Here is a 19165-nt window from a genome sequence, read left to right on the forward strand (position 1 = left end):
GGGCCTCGCTGCCGCCCTTCCCCCACATTGTGCTCTGCCCACCGCTCCGGGGCCCCTTGTGATTCTGGCCTTTGGAGGACAGACACATGATTCTGATTTTGATTTTTGGACTCTTGATGAACCAGAAGGATGAGGAATGAAATTCTGGGACTTGGGGATGAATTAAAATTTAGATAATTCCCTTATGATAACGCTGGGTGTTCATCTAATTTCCTGTGTACGAACTCTTTGCTGGAAACTGTAATGACTTAGAAGATTATTTAATGGTTTAAATTATATCTCCTCTTTCCTCTCCAGGAAGAACTAGTTAGAAAGTATGGAAGAGGAAAAGCCAAAGACCTCAACTGGGGTCCAATTATTGGGATCTGATTATCCCCCAAACCCTCATTGTTGGTACAGTTAACCCTGGATAGCTTGCAGTGGCAAACTCTGTTGGCGACCTTCACTGTTTGTAATACCTTCTACGGTAACCAACTGGGATATTTTCTCCAGATTCAAATTCAACAAACCATGTGAATTCTCAGATCTCGGCTCTCAGACCACTGGGTGGCCAGACATTTCTTTTCCTTTCCTTGAAACATGTCATCTCAAGAAGATGCTAGATGTCAGTCTTTGTCCTCGCCACAACACTCCTGGGGCCGTTCCTGAGGTCCTCGAGGGTCTTTAATCTCTGATGCCGGGTCACGCTCTGTTCACAAAACGGTCACAGCCACATACAGCTTTTTATATATGCCACATCGACATTTACTTTTCCTTTACACTCTATACTTAAAAGCTTCTTGCAAAAGCCAGCTTGAATACTTGCGTTGTTCATAAAGCTTGATGCTTGGCCTGTTTTTTAAAAGAATACTGCCTTTCCATCTGAATTTTTCTATTTTTATCCCCCCTGGCCCCTTCTGGCAGTGTTTGCAGCCAACCTCCCAAGTTAGTAGTCATAAAATCATCATAGCCACTGCTCACATCGTCCTTAGCAGAGCTTGTCAACTTGTGTTTATTTGTCCATTTGCTCCTTTGCCTCTTGCTCCCACTGCCTTGAGGATCTAAGGAGACAGGAATGGTGCCTTTTTTCACTCCGCAGTGCAAATTCTATTTGCCATTCAAGCTCAGGGCTTTTTTTCACCACCACACCCTGGGACCTGAGGCAAGGTGGGGAGGTGCGCCCCACAAACATGGCCTCGAGAAAACAAAATGGGAAGGCCATAAGTTGTCTCATGAGGCTCCCCAGAGAAGTGCAGTCGTAGGTAGTCAGTTTGAGGGAGGGGAGCTGGGTCTGCAAGGCAGAGCTGAGCTGGAAGATTAGACAGAGGATTGGGGTGGAGGATAAAGGGGTCTGTGAACCAGGATGCCCGCCAGCCACTCCCAGCACGGACACAAAAGAGAAGCTGGAGGGATGGGGTCAGGGTCAAAGAGAGATCAGAATTGGGCCAGTTCCAGATAAATTTTGCTAAGGCAGGGTATCCGAGAAGCGATTTCCCTTTTATCAGCCAATCTCCCCATGTTCTGGATCTGCATTTTCTGGCTCATCTCTTTCTCAGAAAGATGTCCTTGGGGAAACCTGAACCAGAGAGGAAAATCTGACCGGTGAAATGCAAACGAAGAGAGCCTTGAGTGAAACTAATTGCCTGTTACTCGTTTCGACAGAGAAAGAAGGAAAATCCCGAATGACAGCGGGCAGCTATCAGGGATTCCTAGAAAGAAGATTTCAAAACTCACAGTGAAAATGAGGTATGATCCTCCCGAGATGGTTAAAAGGAAAAGTATTCAAGAAGAATGGGAAGATAAAAATAGGACTCAAATAAAGCATAACTAGAAGAAATCCAGTCAAAAATGATTTGGAGGAAGAAGGAAAGGGTAGAAATCTGAAGAACGAAACAGGAAGTAGTCTCACTGGAATTCCTTATAAAAAACCTACATAAAAAATGTAAGGAGGAGACTATAACCAACTGCAGATGTAAGGATGGCTTTAATCTATCTGTGAAAAAACAATTCTGCAACAAAATAAGGGATGAGAAAAGCTAGTTTCTAGAGTGAACGAAAGCTTGCAAAAAAACAAAAAACAAAACAAAACAAAAACAAAAAAAACCCACAAAAAACCCAAAACAAGAAAACCCCAACTCTTACAGAATGTTAAAAGGGTCTTTTACATTCTCAGTGAAGAGAAGCAGTACCAGCTCTGCTTTTTTTGGCATTGACATGAATTTTAATGGTATAAAAAATGTAGGACCAGGGGACACCTGGGTGTCTCAGTTAGTTAAATGGTCGACTCTTGGCTCAGGTTGTGATCTCAGGGTAGTGGGATCCAGCCCCTGCATTGGGTTCCATACTCTGCAGGAGTCTGCTTGAGATTCTCTCTCTCCCTCTGCCCCTCTCCCCCCCTACCCTCCCCCACTTCAAAAAATAAATATATCTTTAAAATTAGGGGCGCCTGAGTGGCTCCGTGGGTTAAGCCTCTGCTTTCAGCTCAGGTCATGGTCCCAGGGTCCTGGGATCGAGTCCCGCATTGGGCTCTCTGCTCAGCGGGGAGCCTGCTTCCTCCTCTCTCTCTCTGCCTGCCTCTCTGCCTACTAGTGATCTCTGCCTGTCAAATAAATAATTAAAATCTTAAAAAAAAAATAAATAAATATAAAAATAAGGTAAGACCAGGAGAGAAAATTTCTTCCTTTCCACTCTGTGATAACTTAATCTTCTTAATAGCATAGTCTTTTGTTATTAGTAATAACCTCATACCCCACAATAGCCTTTCCCATACACTGTTGTATTGAATAATATGTGACTATTTTCTCCTAACACTGTCCTAAATTGGAAAACTGAAATTCTTTATTCTCTAACTACGTTAGTGCTTTTATCTATGATCAGTGTAGTGTCTCTGCAGCCCAGGTGAAAATTCCTATAACACATTTCACCCCAGATCAGGAAACAATTATGGGGGATTAAAATGAAAGAGACTTTTCCTCCTCAGAATAATTTTCTTGTCCTTTTTAGATCTTTGCAGACTACATTTTCCCTGCTGCTACTTCATAGCTTGAGTCCTGTGTTTTCAGTTATAATGTGGATGAACTCAGACGCTCAGTGTCTGAAGTGTATCTTCATGCCTATGGTGTAACCTTTCCTCTTTCAAACGCCTGTGCACTCTGTCTCTTGTGATTCAGGTTTTTTGACTTTTCATATCCAAGATCTCTGCCATTACTTATGATTTTGATATACAGCTACATATCCCCCACCCACAGTCAACATCCAGTAATGGCAGCTTAGCAAAAGCTCTTCTTCCTCTGTCCTTCTTCACACTTCTTTTATTCGCATAATGCATTGGTGAAGTCTGACCTTTCCTCTTTCAGTGGATCCTTGGCTGTAAAAAAGAATAGCACGTCGATCTCTGTATATACTTCCCTCATCAAACTCTTCCAATCAATATGGCCGTCTCCTTTCTTTGACAGACAGCCTTTTCTATTCAGGCATCTTGAGATAAACAGCAGATGATAGTTTCACTGTTTATAATGGATGGGGCAGCTTGAGAGGTTAAGTCCTCCGAGTGTGTGAGGGCAGGGTTGCCCAGTTAGCTGACGCCAGTCCCTGCTGAGTCGGACAACTTCTATGTGGACCATGTCACTGTTGGGAGTTCCGCTTTCCTAAGAATTGGGTCTTCTCATAATTGAGCATTCTGACTAAATTTTTGATTGGGTCACTTTGCCCAGTTAAGTTTTCCTGTTCTAATGGGTCCTTTTCGCCCCTGTTCTTCAGATAACGGGCGGGAGCTCCTCCAAGGGTGGTAGCCCTTTTTGGATTCCCTGTTGCCGGGAAGCCTTCAAAAAATTCCTGAGAATGTATTTCTTATTTATTATTTCTTCCATTACATGTCTAGGGTTTTAAAGAGACATCATATTATGTTTCATAAAGGGAAGAAGCAAAGTAAAAATAGATTTGGTGGAAGGGAACTGAAATCATCATTAGGATTAAAGTGTCCTATGTGTGATTTGGTCATCCCCTGAGAGGAGAAAGAAAACAATCCGTAGCTATAAAAAGATGTTAGCCAATCAAGGAGGGAAGGTGGGCTGGGGATCTCCATGCACGTGGGGAACCTGTGCTCTCTGTCCTATTTTGTGGGGCCCAAGTCACCATAAAGTGGCAAAATGTTCCTTGGAAGCGGGGAGGGGCTTGGGGAGAGAATTGAAGAAAAGGAGGCCACTGGTGCAGAGACCTGGTCATTAGTCCAAAAAGATAGTTTCGTCCAGATAATGTATAAAAATAGAATGGACGTTGGGGGAGAAAGAACAGACAGAAAGAAACAATGCTGTTAAAATGCTTTATCTAGAAAATGTTAGCTCTCCCTGACTAGTCTTGAAACAACTTGGGGAAAAAAGTCTTTTAAACAAGCTACTTTGCAGCTCACAAAATCTTTTCCACTTTGTAGCAAGATAATGCGCTTTTACATGAACATTATCAGTTTCCAAACTCTCTTAACTCATGCTACCCTGCTTCCCTCCCATCCCAGGAAGTGGGGAGACTGAGACCCAGAAGCACAGCTCAGTGCCTGACCCTCTCGCTCCAACCTCCCCTCCCTGTCGCCCTTCCCCAAGATTCCCCTTTCCTGTCCCCCACCCCTGCTCCCCGCCCCTCCCCTCCCCTCCTTTTAAAGTGAACCTTCTGTACTGCATTCCCAGAAGACCTTCAGTGGCCTGAAATTCAGCCATAAGCAGACACCTCCCATCTTCCTTCATTTTATTCCCATATTCTCTAAAATAAACCAGCCTAAGGTGGTAACAAACACAAGGTCATTACTCTGCATTCTTTGCTCTTGTGAGTCATACCTAGGAAAACAAGTGTACTTTAATGTCTTTGGATTTAGCTCACTGTCCTTAGTAAGAACTACACTTAGGGAAAGGCAATCAATAAATGTTAAATAATATTAAAACAAAAAATATGCAGGAGTTTTTTGAGCTTCATAGAAAAAAAAAGTAAAGACTTTAATTTCCAGGAAAATTATTCTTGTAACCACTCCAAAAGTTGTTTTTTTTTCATCAAAAGAACAAATGGAAAAAAGCACAAATGCCAAATAAAACACAACCCTTAGCGTTAAATATATTCTGGAGCTTGTGAAATTAAATTTGCATGTTTAAATGAATCCAAATGCCCCTTTAGAAAAGTAATCCACTTTTCCCCTAATTTTTTTCCCTATGTTGACAACCAGTAATAAATATTCTTTCCTTTCTCACTGCATATTCAGATTTGGGGAAAAAATTATTATTTGAAAAGAAAGGTACTTTTGTCAGAGAGATAGCTTAGAGAGGGAGGGTTGCATTCTTACTTGTAAGTACGCAGCAGATAGGAATAATAAAATCATCCTTGCATTAAATTTATTCTCAAGAAAGGGACAGTCTAGAACTCCAGGGTGAATACGTGTTTCCCCCCAGAAAATGGCTGAGTCCAAAAAGGAGAACTACAAAATGTGGGAATAATTTTAACTCATTTAATATTTTCATATACAAATAGAATCCAGACCTTCCAATGGCGACATAGTCTACACAATGATCTGTCAACATCCTTTGAGCTTATGTACCCAGAAGGAGTTCTTCATGGTTCCTGTGGCTTTTCCTTCTAGTGGCCCATGTCCATCAGGACGTCAGAAACCGCAGTGTGAAAACTAGACGTTTTACATCCTACTGGTACATGGCAGGGGTATGGGACACACTGACCACATAGGTCACCTACACAATCTTTCTCTCTTTCATCATCGGCCATCTGGTCCCCTGACACCGTAAATCCAATAAGCCAATCGTCTAATTAGAACACCCTGCCCCTTCTTAGCCAATTTCTATCCTTTGTCCCAGCTCCCAAATCCTCTCATCTTTGAAGATCTTTCCCACTATCTTTTAGACCCTCCATCCAGCCTCCTGCATTCCATGATTATTTCTGGAATCATTTGGTGCCTGGTATGGTCAAAGCCCTTGCTCCTTTAGAAATACCCCAGCTTCCCCCAACCACCTGAGTGATTGTTCGCCTGACCCCTCAGTTTTGCTTTTCACCTGGTGACTTTTATTAATCCTCTGCCAGTTTATTGACTTGTGAATACAAAGTCCACTGTACTTGTTCCCTGGAACACATGAAGTACGTAGAATCACTTTGACACCCAGTGGTGGCGTAATGCAGACATGAAATTGAAGGAGTAAAATAATGGAAACTTCCCGCTTTCAGATTTTTAATATGAAAATGACTTTCAAATGAATCATTTTTTGCTACTTTCCTAGGTTAGAGGGCTAACGTTCAGCAGGACATCAAAGGTTTTTATTACAAAGAAGTTGAGAAAGAGCTAAGACACTTGGCTTATTTTTTGTCGTTATAGATGAGGTGCAAAAGAAACCCTTTTCAACTTTATTGAGATATAATTGACATATAACACCATGTAAGTCTAAGGTATAGAAAGTGTTGATTTGATATACATTGATACACTTACAGATTGCAAATGCTTACCATTGTAGGGTTAGCTAACACTTCTGTCATATCACATAATTACCATTTCTTCTTTGTGGCAAGAACATTTAAATCTATACGCTTAGCAACTTTCAAGTACGTAATACAACATTGTCAACTGTAACAACATAGTGTAAATTCTACCTCTCCAAGGTATTCATCCTATAATGGGAAGCTTATACCCTTTGACCAAATCTCCCTATTTCTATTACCACCCCCCAACCCCAACCATTGGTAACCACCATTCCACAAAAAATTCTTAAAAGACAAAAAAAGAAATACACCGTCAATATTGAAATGGAATCATGGAAAGCATTCTGACCACACTTAACCAGACGCAGCCTACTCACTCAAACACAAGCCGCTGGCCTAAGGAAACATGAAGATAGCCATCGTATTTATGGGCAAATGCTCCAGAATGAGTTTCTTTTGCCATCTCATTCAAAAACGTGGAAAGAAAGCTTGTCTAGAATAACTACATAGATCTGGTTTAATGAAGTGACTCGATTCTACTCAACTCACTCTCAAGTGGTGTTCTTCTTTAACCCCCACATCAGAGTCTCTTTAGTTCCACATGTCAGAAATTACATAGGATTAAAATTAAAGAGAAAAAGATGGGGAGGCAGCCACTGGCCGACACATTGTTTGGTCTCTCTGATGTGTGAAATATTATAATTACTCTCCCATTCCAATCTCTATGTCCATATGTGGGGTGCGTGTGTGTGTGTGTGTGTGTGTGTGAGACTGACATACCGGTAGAAACACTCAAAGAGGGTATTTAAATTCTGGATAGGGGGTCAAAAACAACACTAAGGAGATAAACCCAAGGGCAATATCGACTAGGAACTTTTGGACATGGACTCTGTTTCTGTAGATTCTGAATGCTAGAATATCTGTTTCTTTGAAGTGTGCTCGTATGAGAGCTTTGATGAAGAGTATCTTGAGATGACCTTAAAGCAGATTCAGAGGGCTGAATAAAACCAGGGCTTCTCAACATAACAAAGTATAAGACATTACCATGTAAGGAGCCATGTTCCCTAAGAGTGGTAAGCACGCTGGTGTTAGGATATAAGGTGGTATATGTGGCTGAATATTTTTTATTTCCAATAGCTTAATGAACACACAATAGTTATGTTCATTTTAACATGTATTAAACTATGATTTCATGTACATTACTTAACCCTCCAAAGTATGGCTTCATGTATACTGCTGCTTATGATAGCAGTAATAGTAAATTGCCTTAAACTTACTCAAGTAAAAGAAATAAGTCATGGGGTGCCTGGATGGCTCAGTAGGTTAAGCATCAGCCTTTGGCTCAGGTCATGATCCTAGGGTCCTGGGTCCGGCTTTGGGCTCTCTGCTCAGCAGGAAGTCTGCTTCTCCCTCTCCCTCTGCACCTCCTCATAGCTCATGCTCTCTCTGGCTCTCCTCGCTCTCTCTCTCTCTCAAACAAATAAAGGAAATCCTAAAAGAAAAGAAATTCGTCAGTGAATGGAGAATATTCCATAAAAAAGGTGACCCACAAGGATGGCAACATTGTGAAAGACGTTTATGAGTGACTGAGGTCAGGGGAATGCCATGTTAAAGAATTGCACACATTCTCTGAAACTAAAGACTTGCTGTTTTTGGTTTATGGATGAAAGCGTCAAGGAGACATTACATGTTTGTAAAATGCAGGCGGTGAATCTCTCCTGAGTGTCATCTTATTTCCTTCGCTGAATCGACCGTTATATTCTGGGCTGTAGAGGGAAGCTGTGCTGTTGATGACTCCTGGAGGTGTGTAATGTACCACGGAGTAAGGTCTGTAGTGCATGATCTTGCGCAACAGCACAATGGAGTCTCTATGCTATGCCCTATGCAGAGTGAAAATGTCAAACAGGCGACAATATTATGATCGAACCAAGTCTAGTGACATGGAGAGCTTCGCCGAAACTAAACTAGTTTCCCATTCTTCGGGCTATCGTCAAGCAACCTAACGTCTGTTCTTTTTGCTGAGCTAAATGCAACATCTCACGCCAGATTTATTGGCTTGGCAAAGTTGCAAATGTTATTACGCAAAAGTTGAGAAAGAGCAAAGCTGAGGAGTGCTAAAAACAGTACACTTTGCTACTGTGTAGTATCCACATTTGGGGCTCCGGGTGTTTTATTTATAGATATCTATTAATATACAGCAAGAGATACAGAAAGAAATACATAAAAAATAGCTTTATCAAATAGTTTCCAGTATTCAAGTGTCATATCAAAACCAAGAACAGCGATAGCAAACTGTTCTATTGAAGAAAAAAAAAAAAAAGCCATGTTCTTCAGTCTTCTCTCTTCCCTACCCTTTCCTCTCTGAGGTCTGTGGCTGCAAAGAGCCCACACCCTCTGCAATCTTGGAGGGGCAAGGTTCAGGCTGTGGAGGGAGGTGGGATATCCACATGCATTGCTTTATCCGGCTTTTTTCACATCCACCTCTCCTACGTCCCAGGCCAGCAATGCTGTAAGTGGAGGAGAGGGAACACAGAGCTTGTAAAACTGGTTTGTTGGGGTTCTTCCTCCCTCTCTTTGCTTCTTGGGAAAACGTCTTGCTGGGCAGTCGCCTGGCCTTTTCTGAGCTTGAGAGGGGTTTTCCCTTCCTCTGGCAGAAGGAAAGGGGGCTGCACCTCCAGTTGGAGATAGAGAGGAAGATGGAAAGGGCAGATCCCACCGCTCCCCCAAAGACACGCAGAGAAGCATAGATGAGACCTATGCATGCCCATAGGCGTCTTGGAAACTCAGGATTCAGAGATGGGGGCAAGACATCCCTTGGAACAATGGGATTCTCCCAGATCTGAAACCCTGTGCATTTACCTTCCAGAGTCCTAGAAGGCCTGGGGTCAGGAGCGGGGGTGGATTACTGCCCACTTTTTGTATTTATAATTGAAACGCATTCACAGGTGACACACACAGGAGAGGAAGGGAGACTGTGGGAAGGCGTGTGGGCAGTTTTCATTTTGCTTCATGTCTCCACCTGATTGTTGGGAGCTGCTGGCACCCGCAGGGGCAGCCTCGGTCATGTGGGGGCGGCGGGGAGAGGGGCTTCCCTGCTGGAGGGTAACCCAGACTCGACCTGGAGAGACAGGGCGGCGGGGGCGGTCATTTCCGGGGAGGAGCTTAGGACAGGTTGGTCCAGACTGTGACCAGGGTTTTGTCAGCGTTGCCAAGAGGTTAAAGAAGGGGTGAGCGGGATCCTAGGCCACCTTTCTCTCGCTGCGGGGGTGTGGGGTGGGGGTTGGGGGGGAGAGCTTGGGACCTGTGAATGGGACATCAGTTCTTCTGGACTCTTTTTGTGCTCAATGGAGGAGGTCGGGACACACCAGCCAGAGCTGAGGGGGGCAAAGCTGGCTTCCAGCGAGAAGTCACCTCGTTTTAGGGCGAGCTATGCCCTCCCCAGCCCCCAGGGCTGGGTTGAGGTAAGCCTATGAAGAGGCAGAAGGCCCAGGCAGAGTCCCCCGGGGACTGGGTGGAGGCCTGTTTGGTGTGGGTGTGGGAGGGAGGGTTCCTGCCTCTCCTTCAGCTCCAGCCCTTGCTACGGTGCTTTTTCCAGGGAACAGATCTCCTTATGCACCTGATTCCGCTACTGTTGCTGTCGCCCCCACTGGGACTTGCAGGGAAGGTCCAGGGGCCCCAGGGTGCCCAGGTCCATAGGTTTGGTTCTAGGATGAAATCTGTCCCTTTGATTCTAGAGGTGAGGGGTAAGCAGGCAGGAGGAAGAAATGGTTTGAGGGGATCCTCCTGAGTATTGGAAATGGGTCCGCGTTTGACTACCCCCATCCCTCGCCCACCCTGGGGAGGGGACTGGAGTTAAACAAGGTGAGGAAATGCTGCAAGCGTCTATCTGATGGTGTCCCCAGGTGCTAGGTGTAGACTCGCCTTTTTTCTGCGCAGGGAGGATGCTCTGAGCTTCTCCCCTGGGCCTTACACTCGGCGCACCGCAAGAACTTTGGGAGCCTCGGAAACACGAGGCTACTGGAAAAAGTCAATGTCTTACGGTCCGTTTCGCTTGATAGCACGTTTCACACAGCACGTTCAACTCCACAGTGTTTGCCCACCGCCCCCACCCCGGACCTCAGGGGGCAGTTCAAGGGCAAAGAGACAGAAATGGCTTTGAAAATGGAAACGCACGATTAAATGGGAGCTATTATCCGATCTCCTCCTTCGGCCGGGCCGTGTCCTCCCTCCCAACACCACCCTCACTTGGTAGCCACCTAACCCCGCACTAGAACACCCCTGCCCGGATTGAAGAAGCCGAGGGGGGAGAACGATTCAGAAGAGGTGTCCCTGCGCAAGGGGCAAGCGGCTGTTGTGAGGGGCACCCCTTTCTCATGGGAGGAGGCGCCCTTCCTTCCCGTTCTTCAGCTCGCATCTTGGGCTGCCTTCCTCCTGCTACGGGGCAGCCTGGGCTTTTCGGTTTTGTTCTCAGAAAACATCAGCCCCTGCAGCTCTTCATCGCCCCCTGGCGTTCCTCTCCCCCTATGTCTTAAGATTAGAGCTACTGAACGCGGGTTGGGGGCGGGGGCCGTTTCGGGAAGGGGAAAGAGGGTGCGCACAGAAAAAAGTTTATAGGGGCTTCTACTCAGTGATATCGAAAGCATTGAGGTATGTGCCTGGAAGGGCTCTCTCTCTCTCTCTCTCTCTCTTTCTTTCTTTCTTTTTTTTTTTTTTAAACGTCCTTTCCTTGCCTTTCCCTCATTGATCTTTTTTACTGTGCGCGCAAAGAGCTCTAGCAAAAAAGACTTGGGGGAGGGGGCTTGGAGTAAGAGACAAGTACCTCGATGTGCCAAAATTATCTGACCCCCAGTGAGTGGGTGGGGGGGAGTGAAGAGGGAGAGCGTTCCTCTGTTTGATCAACACTAAGAAATCGGAGACATAAAAGGAAAAACGAAGTGAACAACAATTAAAAAAAAAAAAAAATCCCCGCGCGCAACAATACAATCTATTTAAACTGTAGCTCATACTTTTCATACCAATGGTATGACTTTTCTGGAGTCCCTCTTCTGATTCTTGAACTCTGGGGCTGGCAGCTTGCAAAAGGGGAAGCAGACCCAAGCGCCGCACGGGCAGGTTTACCAAAGGTCTCTAATGGGTATTTTCTTGTTCTTAGCCCTGCCCCTGAATTGTCAGACGGCGGGCGTCTGCCTCTGAAGTTAGCAGTGATTTCCTTTAGAGCCTGGCCTTATCTCCGGCCGCACGTTGCCTGTTGGTGACTAATAACACAATAACATTGTCTGGGGCTGGAATAAAGTTGGAGCTGTTTACCCCCACTCTATAGGGGTTCAATATAAAAAGGCGGCGGAGAGCTGTCCAAGTCAGACGCGCTTCTGCAGCGGCGCTGGGGCGAGCGCGCACAGGGTCCTCGGTCCGCGCTGCTGTCCCCCACGCCACCGCCGCGTGCGCCCGCAGACCGCTCCCACTGCCGGCCCTCCTGGCAGAAACTTCTTTTTTCTCTCCGTTAAAGAGCACTTAGGCTGAAGGCTCACTTTGAGATCTGAACAACCAGAAGCTCTTGGAGGGACCCGAAGCTATTATTTTTCTTCGTTTTCCTTTGGGTTCAGTTGGGAGGGGAGGACTTTGATTCCCACTCCCTCCCCCCTTTTTTTCAGAATGGATTATTTCCCCATGATTTTCTCTCTGCTGTTTGTGGCTTTCCAAGGAGCTCCAGAAGCAGGTAGGCACGGCGACTTGCAAGTCTCTGAACGTTAATATCGTCTTGTCCTCCTTAATGTTTTTCTCGCTTCTGTTTTCCACTTCTTTTTTATGACTGCAGCTCAGAGAGCAAGTGTCTGGGAATTATTGCTCAAAGCTACTTAAGTTTTCTAGTGGGGAAGAAAAAATCCTCTATTGAAAACAATTTCTCCTATAACATTGGGATAACTTAGTGTTATTAATGCATAGAGTATTTTTTTTTTTTGGCTTTTAAAAATATAACTCAGGGAAAGTAAAGACAAGATATAATGTAGCCGAATGTATATTTGCAGTGTATGTGTCTGTACAGGGGTAATAGGACATAGAGGGACTTATAGATCTTATTTAAATCATGTTTGAATAGTGTGTGAATGTGTAAAATATTTAATTTCAGCTTGAAGCCAAGGAATTTTATTCAAGTCATTCAAGCAATGTATGAGCAGTAAAATCACCTGCATAACAGTCTGTTGAATAACCCTCAGGCGGTTTCAGGGTGAAGCAGATGTTTTCTTTAAAATTTGTCATTATTGACTTTAGGTTTCTTTTGGCAGGTTTTTGGCACCCAAAACACTGTGAGGGCTATTTTCAGTTTTATTCACCTGTTATGGGAGGGGAGCTAAGATAAATCTTGGCTGCCTGAGGATTTAGATAGTACGTGTACATCTGCCCGTTTCCCCCTTCTTAGGGTCAGTGCCCTTTTTTGTGTGGCTTTTCATGACCCTGACTAAAGAGAAAAGATGTCAAGGGAATGAAAATCCTGGAATGTGTCTGATCATTTGAAATGTACAAAATTGGGCAGATAAGCCACATGGCTAACTTGTCAGTTAAGAGGCCATGCTGCGGTGGGGAAGGGGGACGCGGCGAGTCCCCCACATGCTGTCCTGCTCTGGGGATCCTGCATTCAAAATCCACAGAACCTTGATTAGGTCCCTGAGCTGCTTGCTCAGTCTCACCCTAGGTCAACACTTTCTCTAGAGTTTACCACTTGCGATGAATATTGTAGAGCTGGTTTCTCTTCTTTCTCTCCAATCATCCCCTCAGAGCTCTTGAACTCCACCTAATTTCAAGGACTGTATATCACCTGGGCTCCTCCCTGCCCTCTACCAGGTGTGAAGTGGTGGATTCTCCCGTAAACTGCATGGGGAAGTGGCTCGGCACCTAGGAAGAGGCAGGTGGTTCACGTAACTTTAGCACTTTGGTCATCAACCAACTTTAAGCCACTGTCCTATGAAATTGGGCTGTCCTTTTAAATTCCATGCAGAAGCCACCCCAGATTTCTAACAGGCAGCATGGCCACACATTTCTCTGGGAGCTGGCCAGTCGGTCCTCTTTTCAGGTGGCTGTTCCCCCTGCTCGGGTGTAATCTCCCCGAAAGTGGATAAGCCAGTCGGGGTAAAGGTGAAGTCATGTTAAGGAGGGGAAAGATAAAGAGCCCCTTTTGCTCTGTGTTTCTTGTTGAAGGCGGGCTGCATGCTTCACAGGCTTTTATCTGCTCGGCCACATCCCAGGGGACGTGCCCTGCTGACCTGCTCTTTCTCTCCCTAGCGGTCTTGGGCGCGGAGCTCAGCACGGGCTTGGACAGCGGAGGGGAGAAGCCCGCCCCCAGTGCACCCTGGCGGGCCCGCCGGTCCAAGCGCTGCTCCTGCTCCTCCCTGATGGATAAAGAGTGCGTCTACTTCTGCCACCTCGACATCATCTGGGTCAACACTCCCGAGTGAGTCTCTAGAGGGCGTCGTCACCCTAGCTATTCCTTAACTCTGGCTCCTCTGGAGACTAGAGCCCAGGGACGCTAGTTGCTCTGGGAGGGGGGTCCTGGTTTGGATTCTGAAGGTAGCACTTCTGACAGCATGAAGGTGCCTCGGGGGTGTGGGGACAGTGCTCCCCCATTCCTGAAAATACAGGGCGGGGTGGTTTTTTGAAACACAGGGGAGGGTCTTCTTGAGGCTCAAAGACGGGGGCAGCATAGATGGAAAAGGCTGATGGCCGGCAGTGCCCTGCCACACACTTCTGAGCGGGGATGTCTTTTGGTGGGATCCGCTTGGGTTTAGGGAATCAGCTGCTGTGGCCAGACGTGGGTTAGTCTAACCCGTGCTACTCCTGGGAGGTAGAAGGGATTGCACAGAGTCACCATCAGTCCCTTCATTTTACTTATAGAAAAGCACAGATCCAAGTTGTGGACATCACTTGTGCAAGAATGAGTTCAGGGCAGAGTCAGATCTGGAACAGAGGTGTCCTGACTCCTCTGTACTCTCCCTTTAGAAAAGCTCATTTCAAGACAGCAATGGCAAGGTCTGTAGATTTCCCTTCTGGCTCCAGAGCGAGGAAGAAAGCAGATTCCCCGTCCTCCTCCGTCCTGAAAATGGGCTCACCCATCGGACAGAGTTGTTAACCAAAACACGGCACACAGTGTCCTGTACGGGGCGACCAGTTGGTAAAGGATGTCCCCAAACCACACAAAATCAAATCAAACAAAAACCGCAAGGAGGTGATACTTCCGAGGAGAGGGCTTTATTCCTTTTAGGGGAGGCTCAAAAGGGACTCTTTGGAATTTACTGGGGAGCCTTCTGGAGAGGAGTCCTTCTATTAGTCATGGTTTCACAGTTGCAGGAGATGTGTGAAATCGGGGGTGAACCGTGCGTGCCGTAGTAGATCCCACCCCCCCACCCCCAGGAGGCACTTTTGGCATTATCCTATGACTTGAATTGAAAATAGATTTTCAAAATCATGTGAGTCATGGTTTTGCATCGAAGTCCCTCCCCCGCAGTAGCTGTTAAGTAGATGGAAAGTCAGAAAAGGAAGAAAATAGGAAACAGACACCAAAGCAGAGATGTCATAATCTGAGACAAAAAACAAAGCTGCTTGTGTGGAGAAGAAACCGAAATTTGTTAAGAAGACAAATGAAATTCATTGAATTAGAAAACTGGTTTTCTCCTGGTGGGGTATACACACAGAAGGTCACTGATGGGCCCATGACCCTGACCACTGCCATTCTGGGCTCTCCTACATTGCATGGCTAGGAGCTGTGTGGGGAGCTCCTTGTGTCCCACTGCAATGAGTTTGTGCCATAGAATGCATCATTTCAAAGACTATTACTTCTGCTGATATCTTTTGTTCATCTTTTTTGTTAATAGGCACATTGTTCCCTATGGACTTGGAAGCCCTTCTAGGTCCAAACGATCCTTAAAGGATTTATTTACCACAAAGGCAACAGACCACAGGAAGAGATGTCAGTGTGCCAGCCAAAAAGACAAGAAGTGCTGGACTTTTTGCCAAGCGGGAAAAGAACTCAGGTGAGGCGAAACCCCTTTGCTTCCAGTTTTATGGCCTCCCGACCTTCCCGTCATGATGTCGTCTTTTTGTTTAAGAAAAATTAATAGAGACTTTGTGAGAGCGGAAGGTACCATTGCTGAAATGTTTTGCTCTATCTGTATTTTAACAGGGACCAAGACAGTGTGGAGAAGGGCTGGAATGACCCTAAGAAAGGCAAAGACTGTTTTGGGTTTGGAGAAAAGTGCGTTCATCAGCAGCTGGTGGCAGGAAGAAAAATGAAAAGGTAAGAGACTCCCAAGGACAGCTAGCCCCAGTCACCAGTGCCAATGGGCTGTTCCCCCGGGGTGTTCTCACCTTGATAGGAGAAAGGCTTAGAAGAAAAGAACAAAGACTTTCAGAGTCTATAGATTAAAAAAGAGCAAAGGAATCCCTCTCAAATATTTTTGGAATGCAGACTTTTGCCCACTGTACCCTTGAATGATCTTAAGCACGTGCTACTCCGTCCAAAGCTAGATTTTCCCAACAAGATACATCTACAGACACCTTGGTCATTTGGTCATCTATAGTCCTTGCTTTTCCAAGTCAACGCATTTGCCGCTTTCCTCGGGAAATTAACAATCCTTTCAGGGAAGGGGGTTTTTTGTGCTTATTTTCTTTTACTTCATTTTATTTTTAAGTCAGAGTCTCATGTATGATCAAGTTCTTCAAAAAGTAGCAGTTACTCCAGTGGCCAAAGGGGAAAAAATCAAGTCCTTAGGCAGGGAAGGTGAAAATTAGAGCACGCTGTTTGGGAAGGGTTATTTGTTTTTTTAAATAGAGAAGTACATTCCGTAGAGAGCCCATGTCATTCTGAAAAGCTCTCATCTCTTCTAGTCGAGCTGCGGTAGTGAAGGCATGGAGATTCGTGCACACTGTGGGGTTGTGATGGGCAGCTCTAGAGGGATGACCGTTCCAAGTCCAAAAGATTTGGGAATTCATAAGAGGGAGGGAGGAACTCTGCACTTAGAGCTGTCACGTGTTCTACATTTCCCTACCCTGCTCCCTGGAAATTTTCCTAGAAATCCAGTGGCAAGAAGTTCTGTGATCAAAGTGTGCTGTGTTGCTTACTGTTAATGTGTGGGACGAGACATCCTGAGCTGTTCGGGATGTCTCGCCGGCCATTGTCGTTTCCATGTTTATAAGGTCTGGCCCCCGATGCTCCCCTCAGATCACAGGATTGCATAAGCCACAGTTCTGCAACTGACTTAGGAATTATTATTATTTTTGTATTTGTTTTGATTCTGTCAATGATTCAGTCACTCTTAGAGTTCCCTTTCTTTTTCCTCCCGAAGGAAAATATTAAACCTGTAAAAAATAGAGATCTATATTTTTTCATTGCTTTACACCGTTTGCTTTGGTCCTATCTATAGGCCTACTCTCTTTTTGTTCCTTTCCCCCCAAGTTATCTTTAACTGCTCTTGTGTTTAAGAAGACATCCATGGCTACTTGAAACTCATGAGAAGGTAGTTTCTCCACAGAGTATTATGGTGATGGTAGTTGGGATGGGGCAACAGAGGAAAACAGAATATCTCCAGTTTACCTTAAAAATGTACTTTAAAATTGCATTGAATGCCCAATTATCTTCAGATCTGACCATCACTCCTCTCCCCCTCCCCGCATCCCCGGCATAAGTGGGGGCTGCCTTTTCACTTGAGGTTAACCACGTTGTTGTGGTCAGTGGGGAAAGTTCAGGAACCAGACTTAGGTTTGTTTGTGCCAGATTCTAATTTTAGATGCTTCTTTTGCCCAGAAATGATTTTTTTTTTTTTTTTTTAAATAACATTTGTTTTCTCTTGTCCTGTTTTCATAGGTTGGACGCCATCAGCAACCGCATCAAAACAGCTTTTCGTGTCGCAAAGCTGAAGGCGGGGATCTACACAGAGAGGCAAGTGACCCACAACCGAGCACACTGATGGCAGGTCACCAAGGGCCCGTGGCCGGCCCACCCGAAAGCTTTCTCCTCCGAGGAGGGAACCCTGTGGCTGATTCTGCACTCTCTCCCCATGGCTGGGATCAGAGCAACAGCATCCTCCCTGCTTTGACCGACCATTTCTTGTTCCAACTGGCAATGGACCAATGCCCTCGCTCTAAACATTCCAGGGAAGGTTAAGGAGTCCCCCAATGCATCTTCATTTGTCTCCATTGGTGATAACTGCTTTCGTCTCTCCTTGTTTGGGGTGACAAGAGACCACTGAGAAGGCAGAGAAACACACAGTGACTTGTGAATTCGGGTGTCACCATCCAGAGGGAGGACAGGAGATTCCACACATGGTGGAATTTCTGAAGAGGGTCTGAAGAGAGTGTTTGTGTCTCACTCAGGCGCCTGGCACATTTCAGGGAGAAACTCCAAAGTCCATGCAAAGATTTTCTAAGGAATGCACAAATTAAAAACACTCTCGAAGGACACTCAAGTTAAAAAAAAAGAAAAAAGAAAAAGAAAGAAAGAAAAAGACTTTTTTTTTTTTCTTTTTAAATTCACAAAATGCAAAACTAAAAGATACTGCTACTACTGTAAATCAGGATGGGTTTGATGAATCTGAGTCTACCTCACCTCTATTGCACTCTGGTAGAAGTACTCCCCCCCCCAAAAAAAGAAGTACTTCCCCACCATTAACTATTGCCCCCCCCGACCCCGCTTGGTCCCTTCTTGCCATCCCCTTCCCCGGAACCTCTGTAGTCCACCTTGGCTTCATAGATATCTGGTCTACCCTGTCAGTAGTAGATGTAACATTTTCATGGTAATCTACTAGCTCTGATCCATAAGAAAAAAGATCCTTGAAAAAGAAGTTTTCCTTACCTTGATCCTTGGAAACACAATGGTCTAGGGTTGTTTATGAAAGACATTGCAAACTAAATATTCGGTTATGCTTTAAAACAGTAAAATTATTTTCCTTTATGTAACTGGCTAATGGAAGAGGTTGGATTAAATTTTGATGTACTTATTTTTTTATAGATATTTATATTCAAAACAATTTATTCCTTATATTTACCATGTTAAATATACGTTTGGGCAGGCCATATTGGTCTATGTATTTTTTTTTAAATGTATTTCTGAATGAAATTGAGAAAATGCTTTGTTTTGCCTGTCAAGGTAATGACTTTAGAAAATAAATATTTTTTTCCCCTACTGTACTGATCTCAAATGATTTTTGAAATTCCCAAGAAGTGGGCCAAAGTGCTGAAAATTATGAAGGGAAATGATTAAAGTTGTTTTTTTGGGTGGCAATAAGAAGGAAAATAGTCTTGGTTAATCACAAAAGAACTTCATCTGGATCTTAAAAGTTGCCCTTAGATGACATTAAGGTACGAAAACAAAACAAAAACCCAGCTTTAATACCTCTGTCTCTCCCTGGATAGCAGGCTTCTGCTTCCTCTTCCCCCTGAAAACTCTCCAGGGGCTTGCTTCATGCATTAACTTTGCTTAGACTATGAGACAGGATCCCACGGTTAAAGCGGATGGTGTGGTGAGAGGTGCTTTCTCCACATCAACGGGCCGAAGGAAGCAGTGGCAAGATGAGTCCCCAAAACATACTTAATTATACACAGTTCCACACCAGAAAAATGCTTAGATTAAACAGCCGGTTCAGAGCAAGTGGGGGCACCTCCTAGCTTTTAAAATTTGTTTATAGGGTTTTTTTTTTGTTTTGTTTTGGCTTGTTTTTGGCTCAGATTTAGACTTTTGTTT

General features: G+C 44.9%; 1 protein-coding gene across 1 annotated transcript; it reads left to right on the forward strand.

The window, feature by feature from the left end:
- Positions 1-11066: 11066 nt before the first annotated feature.
- EDN1 (endothelin 1) lies at positions 11067-18608 on the forward strand. The gene is made up of 6 exons (XM_082730172.1): positions 11067-11085; positions 12090-12154; positions 13717-13885; positions 15303-15461; positions 15611-15724; positions 17291-18608. The coding sequence occupies exons 2-6, from the start codon at positions 12091-12093 to the stop codon at positions 17391-17393; spliced, it is 609 nt and encodes a 202-aa protein (XP_082586298.1). The 5' UTR covers positions 11067-11085; position 12090; the 3' UTR covers positions 17394-18608.
- Positions 18609-19165: the final 557 nt, after the last annotated feature.

Source organism: Mustela nivalis (assembly GCF_964662115.1).
Source record: "Mustela nivalis genome assembly, chromosome: 5".
Lineage (NCBI taxonomy): Eukaryota > Metazoa > Chordata > Mammalia > Carnivora > Mustelidae > Mustela > Mustela nivalis.

Bases quoted from the DNA above. Each gene is read 5' to 3' on its own strand.
- EDN1 (XM_082730172.1), top strand. From the start codon at position 12,091: ATGGATTATTTCCCCATGATTTTCTCTCTGCTGTTTGTGGCTTTCCAA. The intron at 12,155-13,716 runs GTAGGCACGGCG...TTCTCTCCCTAG, and splicing joins CCAAGGAGCTCCAGAAGCAG to CGGTCTTGGGCGCGGAGCTC. The intron at 13,886-15,302 runs GTGAGTCTCTAG...TTTTGTTAATAG, and splicing joins ATCTGGGTCAACACTCCCGA to GCACATTGTTCCCTATGGAC.